Source organism: Capra hircus, chromosome 12 (genome assembly GCF_001704415.2).
Source record: "Capra hircus breed San Clemente chromosome 12, ASM170441v1, whole genome shotgun sequence".
In the NCBI taxonomy this organism is placed as follows: domain Eukaryota; kingdom Metazoa; phylum Chordata; class Mammalia; order Artiodactyla; family Bovidae; genus Capra; species Capra hircus.
The window spans coordinates 60,555,618-60,574,060 of record NC_030819.1 but is presented as its reverse complement, the minus strand read 5'-3'; the positions used below and the strand labels follow the sequence as shown (position 1 = coordinate 60,574,060).

General features: G+C 33.8%; 1 protein-coding gene across 8 annotated transcripts in view; it reads right to left on the bottom strand.

Annotated features, from left to right (window-relative positions):
• NBEA (neurobeachin) overlaps nucleotides 1-18,443 on the bottom strand; it is a 667,995-nt gene that overhangs the window by 364,572 nt on the left and 284,980 nt on the right. For all 8 annotated transcript variants that reach the window (XM_018056646.1, XM_018056648.1, XM_018056650.1 and 5 more), the window contains one exon: nucleotides 5,180-5,241. In XM_018056646.1, the coding sequence (XP_017912135.1) occupies nucleotides 5,180-5,241 (62 nt within the window). The remainder of the gene's footprint in view (nucleotides 1-5,179; nucleotides 5,242-18,443) is intronic.

Below are 18,443 nucleotides of genomic sequence, written 5' to 3'. Positions count from 1 at the left end.
CTGCTAAATCACTTCAGTCGTGTCTGACTCTGTGCGACCCCATAGACGGCAGCCCACGAGGCTCCCCCGTCCCTGGGATTCTCCAGGCAAGAACACTAGAGTGGGCTGCCATTTCCTATTTTCTAATAACTGAAAGTGATTATTATGACCCATATTGAGAATGCTCTATATATGTTACATTTTCAATTTCCTGCTTAACTTTTATTTATACTTAGGGTATATTAAAAGTTTCTGGCAATAAAGATGATACAACCATATTAATTCCAAAAATCTTTAAATGCCTGATTTGCTCCTTTAACTTTGAGATGACATTATACCACAGATAAAAGCTGGGGTTAGGTTAGGCATGGTCCAGAGAAAAAGGTAGGGATTTCTTAGATATTCAGGAATAAAACAGTGGCTTTATTCCTTTAAAAAACACAGGCAGAAATGGTAACAGGAAACAACACGGACTACTGAAACTATTTACAAATGAGATGTTTCTTATCAATCTCAACTCTAGGCTATTAACATACTATAATCTTTTATATGAGAAACTACTCTTTTGAGATGTACTGCATGGAAATGGGTAACTGCCTGTATTACAAATAAACCCAAATAATCACGTCTCCTACTTAATTTCTGATAGACTCCAAAATGAGGCTAGTCGCTGGTCTGAGCACATACAGGTTCATTTCATTTCTCTCCAGACCTTTATTTAGACTGAATCTCCTTGCCTGCTTAGGTTGTGTAGAAAGTCTATTAACTTCAAGAGGTGCATCTTTAGTCCATCTTATTAAAGTCATTCATGAAAATCTTATTTTTATAGTTCACAGGATCAATTTTCTGTACCAGTGATATAGTTATCACTTGATGATATTCAATTTAAAAATATCAAGCCATTACATTTTATTCTTCCTTCATTTCAAATTCAGCTAGACTAACAGGCAAGTTTCATGGAGAACACTAGATTTTAAGAAATAGAAAAATATATCAACAGATGTTTAATAAAGATTACAAAGCTAAAATAGAAAAAGTTGTAACTAAATAATTCAATGTGACATAATTTCACCATGATAATTAGTAAGATTTCATATTTTCAAAGATGCTTGAAAAAATGTAGTTCATGTATATTTTTCTTAAGTTTATCATCTTATTTTAAACACCAAAAAAATCTTTAAATATTGAGTACTTATGAAGAAATATTCTTTTGTAGGCCTCTATATTCATCTTATCTACGTCTCTGCACCTCAGTCTTAGGTTTATTATACTTAGAAGAAGGAAAGTATGTCTTTTCCTCTGTACCATCTGATTAAACTGTATCAAATTGGAGAAAAAATAAAAAAAACTAAAAGTTCAAAGGCTAAATCATTTAAAAACAGGAAGACAGTTCTTTAGTTGTGGTTCCTTTTGTAAGTGCTATGTTTAGAAGTCCTGGGTTATGGCCTTGATCACATCAGTGAAGTCACTAGAATTCTTTTTTCTTTAAGTATATGATGTATTTAAAAAAGAATAAAGGCAAACAAGACCACAAAATATTTCATGTTAGTAACTTCATACACAGATCTTATGGAGACTTGCAAGGCTGACTTCTACTTTATGTTACTTATATATTTTGGGGTTTCTAATGAGAATAAAAATGATTTATTAAGCATACATTTGCTTAATCAGTGTTTCTAGTCAGAAAGTACTTAAATACCGAGAGGCATTTTTTTTTACATAAAAGTCTCTCAATTTATAAAACATTTTTTATTGACAGATAAGGCACAGAAAAATGCAAGTGACATCTGCTAAGCTTTACTTATGAAAACTTAAAGAAATCCTATGGGATAACATCACTCAATTTTTCCTGGAGTACCTCTGATGGAGACTTCCTAAAAAAAAATCTGGAAATAATTAGAAACTATTATAGTACCTTAAAGAGTTTACTTGAAAACTAAATCTGCTCTTCATCAAAGAACATAATACATTCAGAATAATGTAATGGAAAAATAAGGTACATATACAGAATAATGAAAAGCATCTCAACCACATCTGATTGTGAAACTTAAAGAAGTTGACAGAAGACAATAGCAGACCTGTGAGATACTGAAGAACTCTGGAGGAAACACTGTATTCATTATTAAGCACTGACTTTTCAAGATACTTTGTTTTATTTTACTCCAGTTCATTTTACTCTTAATTTTTTGAAAAGATACTGCTAAGTACATTTTAAAAACAAATTGAAAGAAAAGAAGAATAGGTAAATCTTGAAATTTACTTTTATGTCATGAGATTTATAGGAAGAAGAAAACTCCATATACAGTAAAGAAAATGTTTTTGAGTATCTGTGGAACAATTAATGCAATATAATGATAATGCTAACAGCATCTTAGAACTTAAAATATGTTTTTCAAGAGACCTAAAATTCCACTGGCATGTATGTCCCTTAGAGTTTAAAAGACTGTCCATATGAACTGAATTATCCTTGACAAGTACCTTCAGACACTTGTAATATGATCGCATGTAAATTTAGACCATATTTTGCACACAAACCACTGGCAATAGTAAGTTTATTCAAGAGCTCAAGATAAAAAGGAAAGAAAAGCTGATAGACTTAATAATATGTGGTAGTTAACATGAAATTTCCGAAATCAAAAGCATCAAAATAAAGGCATCTAATGAAAGAAAAACAAAAGCTGTGAGAAATGCTGCTTTTTCCATTCTTCACTACCTGTTTTCTCCAAACAAAATGTTATCTTTCCATGTTTTATCCAAATTTAGAGAAACAAAACACATTCTAAACAAATAAATAAACCAGAAAATTCCTTTTGCATTGAAAACTTATTTTAGCCAATAATTAAACCACAGTGTGGATAATATCTTTGTTGTGTTTCCCATTGTGGGAAAAACTTATTCGTGCAGTCTATCAAGATAGTTACTCATTCAGATTGCCAGCTATTTTATTAGTACTAATAACTGCTGATCATAATAACATGGAGTTATATCAACATTTGGAAAGGGCTAACTGTAAAACAGAAGAAAAACAACTCAAAACTCTGCTGTTTTAACGATTCCTCAGGATTGCCTCTGCCTTGGCACCAAAAAAAAAAAAAAAAAGCCTACAGAACCATGCTAATTCTATAGGGATCAGCTCCATTGTCAAAGAAATGCATTAAGGTCTGAAGGAGAGAACTCAGCATTGGAGAGAGCTGCTTGCTAAGCAATCTCCACAGTACCCACAACTATATTTATCTTTCTTTATCAGAAGTCTGCTACTGCTATGTTGTCTGGCTAATGGATGAAAACAGGATATAAATCATCATGAATTTGAGCAGTGGAGAAAATGGCAGATTATTTTAAGAAATTCTGAAGACATGTCCATTTTTTGTATCCTCAAAGCCAAGGTTTTATATATCTGTCCAACAATGAATGATCTGCAAAAGATGTTTTTATAAGCTAATTTTAAAGTAGAACAGTGAATTCTTCCCACCTGAATTGCATCAAAGGAAGATTACTGATTTGTTTATAAGTTATTTCTTTAAAAATATTTTGTGGAAAGTAAAGTTTTTCAGTTTAATAGAAAATGAAACAACTGCAGCTTGTTTTTTTAAAAAATAAAGACATTTTTAAACCATTTAAACAAGGTATTTTAAATCAATTAACCACTTAAATATTTAAAATGCACTGAATTATTTTAGATGTTCAACCTAAAGATCAAGTTGAGAGACATGTTTATAATACAGCTTTGCTGAAACACTGAAAGAAAATGCACTGCATAGAGAGCTTAAATTTCTCACTCTTCCTTTCAATCAATAACTGAGGCAAAGTTTCATCTCTAGGGCCCTTAATGGCAGGAATTCCTGGAGCCAGCAAATGAGTAATGTCAAACCTATGATTAGATGATGAGGCCATCAAAGACACTAGATCCTAATGCTACATTCTTCATTTCTCTGAACTGCAGTGAAACCAGGAGCTAAGGAAGAAGGAATTTTACATTATTTTCCCCCATGAAACCATTTCTTTCAACCGGGCATCATCAAGAACCTATGAGGTCCAGACAGATTTCACAGAATGTCTCTAGAACTCAGGACTCTGGCTTTGGGTAACAATTCTCAAATGTCCTGCAGATGAACTCCTGCCAGGGATGCTGTTTCCTTTAACATGTTCCTTAATTACATATCTGGATGAAAAGTGGAAAATGGACCTAATGATTTCCCTATGAATATATTCTCGAAGAAAGTAAACCTGAAGACTGAAAAATAGGTAAGTTTTGGTGGTTTTACTTTTGTTGATGTTTTAAAGGATTGGTTGAAGCCCTATTGCTGTTTATTTGGAAGTTAGTTGTGGTTTTAGTCAGACCTCAGGTCAGTAACTAGAAACAGTATATATAAATTTTCCTTTCTACTGCGGAAATTAGGATGTAAAAACTACTTATTACAAACATACATAAGGTCTTTTTTCATTCTCATATTACAAAATATTTAATACTTATGTGAAAATCAGGACCACCAGGAGACTTGGCAGAGCTGGCGAGAAGAAAGACCATTAGGTCCCTATTTTGGTTATCAGAAAAATGTTACATACTATTTTCTTCTAACTGCTTAAAAAAACAATAGCCAGAAATTATAATTCTATTTTTAATTCTGATTATTAAAGATAAATAGTGTAAGTAGATTTTTAGATTTTATACTGAAATATATAAATTACATTAAAAAAGGGAAAGCAGCAATGTATCATATCAAAAACCCCTCGCTGATCAGCAGTGTTTTATACTCTGGCTACTGCATTAAAAAAACAACCTGCAGTTTGCGTTATCTCTAATAGCGAAAAAGAAACCATACAATTAACAATGAACATTAAAATTATAAATACTACTCTATCATTTAAAAATGATGGATGTAAAGAAGGGTATCAAAATAGCTATAACAAATTATATATATATATTTGCAGAAAATAAAAAATAAGGAACAATAGAAGACTAGGTAAGATGGAAAATAATAAGATAGCTAAAAGGACGGGAGAAGGAGGGAGATTCAATCAATATTTGCATGGTAAGATCATTTACATAAATACATATCTCTATTTTCTTCATCTATGAGATAATAAATATTTTAAAATACATAAACATATACATATATATTTACAGCCATTCTCCTGTTTAATGACATAAAGCAATCCTCATGTAATTTAATGTAATCACGTGATTAAGATTTCATACCTGAGAACAAAGCAGCATAACAAGCTCAACTACAGATGTGCTGGACTTCATACAAACGAGGCCTACAAAAAAGAAAGGTTAAAATAAGATGAAATAACAGTGGTAGAAATCATCATTCTAAGTTAATTCATTATGTAGTTTTAACTTATAAAACATTAAAAAATAGAATTCCTAAAATAAAATAGAGATACTCAGTAACAGATTCTTATAGCATTAATTTCAAAATATACAGATATTTCCAGAAGATATGAAAAATACATAAAAATTGACCTCAGATTTGGGTTATTTATTTGGTCAAGGCATTTTTTCTATTTAAACAAGGCATGGGTAGCTTTCAAAACTGATAAGCCAGTTAGAGCTCCTTTTATTACAATGACATTTACTATGTGATTGACTCCAGAAACACAGAACAATGATCACTGAAGATCTATCTAAATTTTCTTCCAAAAGACAATAAAATAATTTTTACTTTGTTATAGGTAACTACCCATAGGCTGTCAATGGTTAAATGAATTTTGAAATATTATAAAATGAATTTCTCATACAATTACCACGTTACACAATACTTATAAAATAAAATATTCCATGTTCTGCTTCCAAAGTCTCTGAATAGAAGTCTGAAGTAAAAAGAATTCAATGTAATAATGGCTACTACTCATTGATCACATGCTATGTGCTGGGTACTGTGTTAAGTGCCTTATGTACAAATAACTCATTTAGTTCTCATTATATTTTATGACATAGTATTATTATATATATATATGAATTTATTTATTTTAATTGGAGGTTGATTACTTTACAATATTGTATTGGTTTTGCCATACACCAACATGAATCCGCCACACCTGTTTCCTGGGGATATACACGTGTTCCCCATCCTGAAGCCCCCTCCCTCCTCCCTCCCTGTACCATCCCTCTAGGTCGTCCCAGTGCACCAGCCCCAAGCATCCAGTATCATGCATCGAACCTGGACTGGAGATTCATTTCATATATGATACTATACATGTTTCAATGCCATTCTCCCAAATCATCCCACTCCCTCCCTCTCCCACAGAAGTCTGAAAGACTGTTCTATACATTTGTGTCTCTTTTGCTGTCTAGCATACAGGGTTATCATTACCATCTTTCTAAATTCCATATATATGCGTTATTATACTGTATTGGTGTTTTTCTGACTTACTTCACTCTGTATAATAGGCTCCAGTTTAAGACATACTATTATTATTACCATTCTACAGGTAAGAAAATACTCTTCTTAAAAAGTCTAAATGTTGATTATATATATTATTCATTGACTTTTTTTCCATTAAAAGGATGACTGCTGTATAAGAAGAGAAGGCAGGTCATGATTGGGTAGTATTTTTAACATATAGAGAAAAATGTAACCAAGGATTAATAACAATCTCTGGAGGAGAGTATGTTAATCATGATGTTTGCTAATTTCAAATATATTTTTTAAAGTTTTTAACTGTTGCTAAAATTAACTAAATTAATAGACTCATTTTTCTTTTTATATGAAGACAAATATAATCAGTAAAAGCACTACATAATAAGAAATGCCATGCTACCAGGGAAGCCGATCTTACATTAGCTGTTGCTAAATAGCTAGCTAAAGTGGACCAGTTATTTTTTTCTTCTTAAGGTGATTTTAGTAAAGAGTCTCAAATGTCTTCCAGACACTAGCATGTATATTTATTGTAGGGAGTGGATAAATACCCTTTTGTGCCCATTCTGCTAACAACTCTACCCTTAATGTGCTAACCTACAGAACAAGTTGTAAAAAGGCACTAGTATTCCATTTTATCAGATCTTTGGGCAGACAGCTAACTAATGAAATAAGAGGCAGATGTGAAAAGCTCATTTAAGAGACAATTGTTGTAATTGATCAGCGATTCTAATACTCAGGAGCTAGAGTCAGAAAGATTAATGGGACGTTTATCACCTGTTGGCTACTCAACTATTTGAAATTCAGACAAAAAAACTAAGTAGAAGGCCAAAGAGCTATGCATAGTAGAAAAATCAAAATTAAAATCTGTACTCCATATCAATTTAGATTTTAGATTGTAAGGCTATATAATGAAGTATTAGGTTATAAGGCTATATAATGATTGATTATACAAAGAATTATTCACCATATATTCTGTGTACTAGAGTTTTGAAATACATACAGTTTTTACAAATCAGAAAAAAATATGCAATTATATTCATTTCTCACAGACTAATTTTAAATGAACTTCTAAAGAACTGCATGTAACAAGAAGATTCATATTTTTTCCCAAGTATATACTATCATAAGAAAATAAGAAAAATAGAGACAAATGCTCCATCAATGCTTTTGTTCAAGGAAGTGATAACAAAATGACAGGATAGTGAAACTGCAATTTGAGAAAAAAGTATTCTGGGAACTTTGAAAATGGCCATTGTGATTTCAGGTCACTATATCTTTGCACCTTTACTAATGAGATGTAATTAGAATGAACAGAATGATAATGGACCCTCCTCAAATAAAAAAAAAAAAAGAAGAAACAAAAACTAAAACCTAATTTTGCCATGAGAACACAAGCAGACAATTTTGGAAGACTTATCGCCTTTCAAAAACTTTATAATCATTTTGGTTGGCACTATTTCTAAGTGTCAACAAAAGTATTACTAAGACAAATGCATTTTTTATTAGAGATACACACTGAAGATATCTAGAGATATTGAGACATTTAATAGAGCTATTGAAAATACAAACACTGTCTGACGACATTATCCTTGCACATTCTCTAAATAAAAAAGCACTTATTTTTGAAATTTTAAGGTGAAAGCAATAAATGTGATTTTGTACAACTTAAGCCATAAGCTCAAGAAAGCCAAATTTATCTAGCAATGCTACAAATAACTCAGGCTATATATGCATAAAGGAAGTATTTTACAAGCATATGTCTCAAATGAGATGTGATTTTGTTTTCCTTTTTGTATCTGGCAAGAAATTAATAATCAAATCAACTCTTTTGAAAACTCCTGGTATGAGTAAAGGACAGTGTTAGCATTCAGGAGTATAAGTAATAAGGCAGTATCTACATCTTCCTAAGGGCTCCATCTTTCAATTCAAATCTTAAGATTATCTAACACTTACAAAGAACTTTATCATTTACAGGTTGAATTTATACATGCTGTTTTATTGGATTCTCTTAACAACTATTTGAACTAGTTATTATTACCTCATGTGATAGGTTAAAAAATGAAGGGATTCAGTGACTAGCCCAAGGTGTTTTATTCAGTAAGTGGTGGCACTGGGACCTGAATTCAAGTCATCTAACTCAAAAGCCCGTTTCTCATCTGCTGCAGAGCTGCTTAAACAATTTGACACTAACAGGATGACAACATGTGACAATGAGAAAGATCATAATGGTTAATTCCATCTTGGGTGATTTTGACAGTTTTCTTGGAGAAGATAACATATATGTTGGTCAGATGTGGGATCAAAAAGCTTAACAAAAAGTACAAAGGGGGCAGAGGACCAATAAATCCTGAGAAGACCTATACAGTAGCTTGGGCAACTGGCTGATCAAAATACAGGCAGTGTGAGAAAGTGGGACTGGAGGGTTAAGATAAAATTCAAAGATTATCTATCTCCAACTGAAAGAAATAAAATTACACATTTTTGAAAGTTAAGAAGAATATAGAGAATGGGATACAATGGGAAATGATACTTAGGATCAGTTATTCCTATTCCATGATGACTTTTCTCACCTTGTCAATTAAGAAGTAGGCCCCAAGGGAGTTAAACATATGTGCTCCTTGAACAAATAAAACAAAAAGCCACCTTTACCCACAGATATATGCTCACCAGAATAAATATTCTGACTAGAAATAATGATGGAATACTGTATATGAACTATGGATAGAGGTTTGTGACATTGTACAGGAGACAGGGATCAAGACCATCGTCATGGAAAAGAAATTCAAAACAGCAAAATGGCCGTCTGGGGAGCCCTTACAAATAGCTGTGAAAAGAAGAGAAGAGAAAAGCAAAGGAGAAAAGGAAAGATATAAGCATCTGAATGCAGAATTCCAAAGAATAGCAAGGAGAGATAAGAAAGCCTCAGCGATCAAAGAAATAAAGGAAAACAACAGAATGGGAAAGACTAGAGATCTCTTCAAGAAAATTAGAGACACCAAGGTAATATTTCATGCAAAGATGGGCTTGATAAAGGACAGAAATGGTATGGACCTAACAGAGGCAGAAGATATTAAGAAGAGGTGGTAAGAATACACAGAAGAATTATACAAAAAAGATCTTTATGACCAAGATAATCACGATGGTGTGATCACTCACCTAGAGCCAGACGTCCTGGAATGTGAAGTCAAGTGGGCCTTAGAAAGCATCACTACGAACAAAGCTAGTGGAGGTGATGGAATTCCAGTTGAGCTATTTCAAATCCTGAAAGATGATGCTGTGAAAGTGTTGTACTCAATATGCCAGCAAATTTGGAAAACTCAGCAGTGGCCACAGGACTGGAAAAGGTCAGTTTTCATTCCAATCCCAAAGAAAGGCAATGCCAAAGAATGCTCAAACTACTGCACAATTGCACCATGGCAACCCACTCCAGTATTCTTGTCTGGAGAATCCCAGGGATGGGGGAGCCTGGTGGGCTGCCGTCTATGGGGTCGCACAGAGTCGGAAATGACTGAAGCGACTTAGCAGCAGCACATACTAGTAAAGTAATGCTCAGAATTCTCCAAGCCAGGCTTCAGCAATACGTGAACCGTGAACTTCCTGATGTTCAAGCTAGTTTTAGAAAAGGCAGAGGAACCAGAGATCAAATTGCCAACATCTGCTGGATCATGGAAAAAGCAACAGAATTCTAGAAAAACATCTACTTTTGTTTTATTGACCATGCCAAAGCCTTTGACTGTGTGGATCACAAGAAACTGTGGAAAATTCTGAAAGAGATGGGAATACCAGACCACCTGATCTGCCTCTTGAGAAACCTGTATGCAGGTCAGGAAGCAACAGTTAGAACTGATATGGAACAACATACTGGTTCCAAATAGGAAAAGGAGTATGTCAAGGCTGTATATTGTCACCCTGCTTATTTAACTTATATGCAGAGTACATCATGAGAAACGCTGGGCTGGATGAAGCACAAGCGGAAATCAAGATTGCTGGGAGAAATATCAATAACCTCAGATATGCAGACGACACCACCTTTATGGCAGAAAGTGAAGAGGAACTAAAAAGCCTCTTGATGAACGTGAAAGAGGAGAACAAAAAAGTTGGCTTAAAGCGCAATATTCAGAAAACGAAGATCATGGCATCTGGTCCAATACTTCATGGGAAATGGATGGGGAAACAGTGGAAACAGTGTCAGACTTTATTTTTTGGGGCTCCAAAATCACTGCAGATGGTGATTGCAGCTGTGAAATTAGAAGATGTTTACTCCTTGGAAGGAAAGTTACGACCAACATAGATAGCATATTGAAAAGCAGACATTACTTTGCCCACAAAGGTCCATCTAGTCAAGGCTATGGTTTTTCCAGCGGTCATGTATGGATTTGAGAGTTGGACTATGAAGAAAGCTGAGCGCCAAAGAAGTGACGGTTTTGAACTGTGTTGTTGGAGAAGACTCTTGAGAGTCCCTCGGACTGCAAGGAGTTCCAACTAGTCCATTTTAAAGGAAATCAGTCCCAGGTGTTCTTTGGAAGTTAAAGCTGAAATTCCAATACTTTGGCCACCGCATGCAAAGAGTTGACTCATTGGAAAAGACTCTGGGAGGGATTGGGGGCAGGAGGAGAAGGGGACGACCGAGGATGAGACGGCTGGATGGCATCACCGAATCGATGGACATGAGTTTGGGTGAACTCTGGGAATTGGTGATGGATAAGGAGGCCTGGCGTGCTGTGATTCATGGGGTCACAAAGGCTCAGACATGATTGAGTGACTGAACTGAACTGTAGATCATAGTAGCTTACCAGTATAAAGTGAATTCAAGGAGTGTAGATAATCAACATGTAAGAGAAAGAAACTTAAATATGTAGGAGGTACTCTAATGGTGAGGTAACTGTATAGTTCAAGCTTTTGACTACATTACGAACTATGTTGTTGAAAGATAACGTTGGCTAGCTGACTGGCCAAGATACATGTATTTGAGAAGATGAATTAGGTGCACAAATTTGAGGTGGTCCAGACCCATGCAGCAAAAATTTGCTGGGTCCAGATGAGTAAAGGACCGTTCAAGTCACTGGCAGTTTTCTGGGTTTCCATTCACTGGGGGTGAGAAATCAGCTTCAACTTTTAGAACTACACTCCCTTGCCAAAAGGAAAAAACAAAAACAAAAACAACCTATCAACAGCAAGAACTAAACCCCCACCAAATCCCACTAAACTGTAAAATGAATGTTAAAAGTTTGCCTTTTGGGATACAACCATCTTTCTTTAATACAAGAAATACTGACACTTTAGTTCAATGTGTAAGTCTGACTTCATGTATATGCAGAATTACAAGATCAAGTTTACATGCTTTAAGACAGCGTGGAAAAATTCCATGTCTAACAGGATGCCCCCTTACGGCAGGTGGTGAGGAGTACAAGGTGTTGCGGTGACAAACAAGGAATCATACTTGGAGGTGGGACTCATCTTCTAAGGAACACTGTTTTCTTTCAGCAAGGGCCCTCTCCCAAGAGAGAAGAGCATACACGTCTATGCCTGGGACAGTGCTCTGAGTACATTCTTTAATTAAACTTTAATTAAAAGAATAAATCTTTCAATTTTAAAAGATTTTAAAGATTAAAAGATCTAAAAGATTTTAAAAGATTTTTTTAAATTTTAAGAAAAACCACCATTTATTGAATAAATAAATAGTTGATGTATATTTATATAAATGTTGGAGAAAAAAGATTTTAAGGAAAAGTGAGAGTATTCTTTTAAGAACAAGAGCCTAATGTATTGAAAAAGCATTTATTGAGCATTGTGTCTTATGTGCCAGATACCAGGCCAGGTGCTGAGTTTAAAAATAAGTGAGGAAAGCAGGACAGTTTATATAAACAAATCATGACGTAGACTCTTAGGAGATACACAGGGACAACAGAGGGTAAGACACACAGAAAGGGTAGTGAGCAGCTCTGCCGAGGAGAATTCATAGGGACTGTGACCTCTGAGTTGCATGATGCTAATCCTATAAGCAAAAAAAGGGGGAAAGTCATCCAATTTAGTTTTTAAATAACTTTCTAATGATTTTAACTTTTAGAAGTGCCCAAATTGTGGCTTCCCAGGTCACTCAGTGGTAAAGGATTCACCTGCCAATGCAGAAGACATGGGTTCGATTCTTGAGTTGGGAAGATTCCCTGGAGAAGAAAATGGCAACCCACTCCAGTATTCTTGACTGAAAAATTGCATGGACAGAGGAGCCTAGTGGGTTACAGTCCATGGGGTCACAGAAACTCTGACATGATTTAGTCACTGAGCACCAGCACAAAACTTAATACGGTCAAAAATTTATCAATTATCAAACTGAGAAATTAGTGTGCCTTTATAACTTAAAACTAAAAAATCAAAATTAAACAAAAAATTAATATTAAGCATCTTTTGAAATACCAATAATGGTCTGAATTTGTATTATTATTGCTACAATTAATATTAATATATGTCTATGTAGTATTATATACTATTTTAATTGGACACTTCAAGATTTGCCTATATGTTTCAGGGAATTTAAAACTGTACAACCAGAAACAATGCATAATATTACCTTCAAGAAACAAAAATAACATTAAGTTCATTTCCCTTTTTAAAATGTAATTAAACAATTACAGCTTATTTTTATAGACTATAAATTTTAATTGAAAATTAAATTTTTCAAAATACTACACAGACAATGAAAGTTCATCCATTTACTTTAGTTTACATAAATATTAAGCTAACACAAATTTATGGCAGTCTTACTCGCTTTAAAAGAGGAACGTAACTGAATTCTGGAGTTACTAGGGCTAGCACACATTTTCTGTAAAGGCTCAGATAAAATATATTAGGCTTAGGGTATGGGGTCAGGTGACAATAATAAATTTCTGCTACAACTTCTCAACTCTGCCATTGTAGTGCAAAAGCAGCCACGGACAATACATAATCAAATGAGCTCGGCTGTCTTCCAATAAAACTATTTCCTCATTCCAAGGTTTGTTCATGTGAGAGAAAGACAGACAGAGACAGAGAACACATACATATGCACACAAACTCATATATACATCTTCAAATTTTTACAACTACAGGGGAAAATATTTTAGATGTTTATCTATGACATTTTATAATTTCAAAATCCAAAAAAGCTCTGGAAAATTTCTTGCATGATTGTCATAACCTTAATCATCAGGCAATTAATATGATACTAGTTACAAAGTTTATTCTACTTAGTGTGATTAATAGTGTGACTTTCTCTACATGTTGCTGTAGATATATTAATGTGCTTAAGTAACAAGTTAACCCAGGGTCCCCTGAAGATCCTATGAAATACATGTACAAGCACCTATTACTCTTCTTTTAATTCTATAATATCTGAATTACAGAATACATCAGGCTCTAAGCTATTAAAATATAAGAGATGTGACTGTTTTTTAAGTCAGAAATCAGTGGTACTCTCACATAAAATATTTTGAATGATTCATAAAGAAATTAATATTAATTTTAATTGCCATCTCAAAGTAATTTGATATTGCATTTTTTCCCATGAAAATTCTATATGTTCTGAACTAAAAATCTATTCCCATATGAGAGTAGTTGGCTAAGTGCTTTTAAATCATAAATTTAGAATGTTTAGATTGCTTAGAGACAAGATTAACTGTAACTGTAGCTACATAATCCCCTGTCATTTTGACTGACTTGTTGAAATAAACTTGAAATTGTTTTTCATTTGTTTATTTTTGGTTTTGGTCATTGTATTTATATAGCCTAGGAATTTATTGACTGTGAATATGTTTTCTTTTTTAATATAGTTTTGCTCCTGCTAAGAATTTTTGCATAGTGATAAAGTTGAAGTTCCTAATATTCTTTCATAGATAACTCTTCCATGGAATGACAGATTACAATTAAAAGAAAAAATGAACCTACATAGATATTTCCTCCTGCTTTGACTGTGAATGAGCTAAGCTGAAGAGAATATTCTTATGGTACTATTATTAACACCTATAAAACATGAAACACTGATGTAAATTTACTTTTTTACTTATGCTTTAGAAACCATGTTTGTGCTAGCCTATCAAAAATGTTGCATCAAGGGAAATACCTTAGAAAATTCTTGGTATTCAATGTCACTTTTTTTGTCTCCACCTGACTTTCACTTCTCTTTGTACATCCCACAGAAATACTATTTTACATTTACACATGCCAAACAATAGATTCTAATTTCCAAATCACTTGGGATTAATTAAGTTTTGAGTTGGCTGTCTCTTGAGATATTCTCATTTAAACTATTTATTTTAGGAATTATAAGTAAGCCACAGAGATGACGCTATCTTTGACCTCAAGAAATGAAATCCCAGTTACAAAAATAAGGCACATAAATATATGTATATATATGTGTCCACAGAGAATATTATACAGAAAAAATTATACAGTACTGTGACTCCAAATAACTTAAAACAACTATTGTTTTAAATAGAGGTCTTCATTAAATACTGTTACCTACAGTATTAGACTCAAGTTTTCACTACAGAAGTAATTGACCTGAGTGTCTTGCCCTTTTCTTTAACTTCCTGATTTAATCACAACAGCAATGAATAAGAGTGAAATAAGGGAAATAAGAGACATTTTCACTATCATAAATCATCTGGATCCTGCAATTCTCTTTGGGTTAAATTTAATTATAGAACCAATTGTTATTCCTGTATCACTCCTCTGCAACAACTTTCTTCTTTTCTCCCTGTGCTCCTTCAAATTCCAAAAGCCTCAATTAAATTTTAAAACTACTAAACTATGTCTGGTTCAAATTTTGACATTACCTTAGAGACTCAGATCCTGAATAATTATTAAGAATAATACATATATATTTAACCATGTAATTCATTTCAAGAAATATTAATAATCAAAAGAGAAAAAAGCAAGACATTTATACAATTAAATCATATGAACAGAGTTGAATAAAAATGGCTATAACAGTGACTAGTTATGAAAAACGAAACAGTAATTTATATTCTACAAACTATGGGCTCCTCCTTTTAAACACAGTATGTATAAGTGAATAATGTGTATACTAACAGTTCCATACTATCCCAATTCTGACTTTCATTTATTTATATTCTTAAGTAAATATATTTAATAATTTTAAGTTCTCAAGTTTAAATAAATTTAAAATTGCTTTTTAATAAAATACACCTTTAAGTTCTTTATTTTTGTATTCAGAAAAACACTGGTTCATTTTCTTTTAAATATTTATGTAATACACAACAAAAATACCATGAGTCCCTTTTCTTAATAACGGATTCACAAAGTCAAAGATAAAAACTAAGAACCATAATTAGTAAAAGAAAATTATTTGATACATATTATAGTTAAGGCATAAACAAGGAAGGAGAGGCTATAGTTTAAGGTAGGCTCAAGTAGAGGTCAGTCAGATGAACCTTGCATATTTTCAAGAGTACATTAACTCTATCCAATTATTATAGGCTTAAACTGTCGAAGCACTCTTGAGAAAAAACAAGCTAGACCTTCAGAAAACTCATTTGTGCTCAAAGCAAAAAATTCTCAAATTTGATCCAAGCAGAATCTTCTTTACTAAATCCTCCATTTCAAACAAAATATCAAATAGCGATGAGTAATCAGTCCAGTTTTATTCATTCTTAAGAATAAAATAAAGTTTTTATAATACGGAAGAACTTGAAAATTCCTTCAATTTTAAAATTGAATTTTTTAAAAATACTGCCAAAAGTCACAGATATTATTCTAAGTATATATTCTGCCTAAGTAATAATTTAGTGAGATTATATGCCAAAAATTATATAATCAAAAAAGAATAGATCACTAAACTAACCAGATTATTTTACCTATACCAGAAAACTCTATATTCAACTCATGTGTGCATGCTAAGTCACTTCAGTCATGTCCAACTCTTTGCAACCCTATGGACTGCAGCGCTCCAGGCTCCTCGGCCAGTGGAGATTCTCCAGGCAAGAATACCAGAGTGGGTTGTCCTGCCCTCCTCCAGGGGATCTTCCAGGCCGAGGGATTGAACCGGAGTCTCCTATGTCTCCTGCACCGGCAGGTGGTTCTTCACCACTAGTGCCACCTGGGAAGCCTATCCGATTCATACCTATCCGCAACTCAGAGTCAAATTATATATTTCTGTAAGTACCAGAATACAATCTGTTAATAATAGAGAAGTCAATGTATGAAATGCACTGTAATTAAAATAAATAAAAATTCAACATAAAATATTACACCCATTTATAAAAGTAAATGGTGTTTTTATTTTTTCTAATTCTTGCAGTAATAGAACTACTACAAATAACAGTTGCTTTATGAAATTGTATGAATTGGAAAATCTATGAAGTGAGATATAATAAATGGTAATAAAAAATATCTGACAAAAAGGAGCTGGTCATTCCCAAGAATTAAAGACATTTTATGATTCAGCTGTAAAAACAACATTGCATATTTACTATATGCAGGGCACAGATATGAAACAGATATGTTCCATGTGCTAGAGAATCCTGCATTCTAATGGAGAACACAGAAGATAAACTGATCAGTTCAATGTGAAGAGAACCGTTATCTCAGAACCATTATAGGATGCTGACTTGGTAAACAACATAAACAATGTCATTAAAGTAATTCTTCTGTGATATAGGAAAAGGGTGAAATTTAATAAGGGGAAATATTTAACCTAAACCTGCTCCAGTATTCCTGCCGAGAGAATACCATGGACAGACAACCCTGGCTCACTACAGTCCATGGTGTCACAAACGGTCAGACACAACTGAGCAACTAGCAAACACAGACACACACACACAGTGTGCAATTATTAATTTCTTTGGAAAAACTGACTTAGAGATAACTCTAAGATAAAAAAATCAGAAATATTTTGACTTGTAAAACAGAATTTGTTTAATCTGATGTATAAAAACACCCATTAACAGAGTATCAAACCTCAAGATTTCTCCATGTATCAAAACAAATACATTAATAGAAAGCAGAACTAAAGTGAGAATATTTGCTAGATTATATGTTGCGAAGTACAGCTACTGAAATAATCTGTATAACTTTTTACATAATCAGTTTTCAAGTTTAAATAATATCCTTGATTAGAAGATTATCTTTGGTTGGGCTTAGTGTAATTGGAATAACCCTATTGCGGACAGAGAGAACATTTTAGCCATAGATAATAACATGTTTATCATGAATCACAGGTCATATTTCCATATGAAGGAGGAGAAAATAATCCTCCAGCAGTTAAAACTGGTATCAGTTCAGTTCAGTTGCTCAGTCGTGTCTGACTCTTTGTGACCCCATGAATCGCAGCACGCCAGGCCTCCCTGTCCATCACCAACTCCCGGAGTTCACTCAGATTCATGTCCATCGAGTCCGTGATGCCATCCACCCATCTCATCCTCTGTTGTCCCCTTCTCCTCCTGCCCCCAATCCCTCCCAGCATCAGAGTCTTTTCCAATGAGTCAACTCTTCGCATGAGGTGGCCAAAGTACTGGAGCTTCAGCTTTAGCATCATGCCTTCCAAAGAAATCCCAGGGCTGATCTCCTTCAGAATGGACTGGTTGGATCTCCTTGTAGTCCAAGGGACTCTCAAGAGTCTTCTCCAACACGACAGTTCAAAAGCATCAATTCTTCGGCGCTCAGCCTTCTTCACAGTCCAACTCTCATATCCATACGTGACCACTGGAAAAACCAAAGCCTTGACTAGACGGACCATAGTCGGCAAAGTAATGTCTCTGCTTTTGAATATGCTATCTAGGTTGCTCATAATTTTTCTTCCAAGGAGTAAGCGTCTTTTAATTTCATGGCTGCAGTCACCATCTGCAGTGATTTTGGAGCCCCCCAAAATAAAGTCTGACACTGTTTCCACTGTTTCCCCATCCATTTCCCATGAAGTGATGGGACCAGATGCCATGATCTTCGTTTTCTGAATGTTGAGCTTTAAGCCAATTTTTTCACTCTCCTCTTTTACTTTCATCAATAGGCTTTTTAGTTCCTCTTCACTTTCTGCCATAAGGATGGTATCATCTGCATATCTGATGTTATTGATATTTCTCCTGGCAATCTTGATTCCAGCTTGTG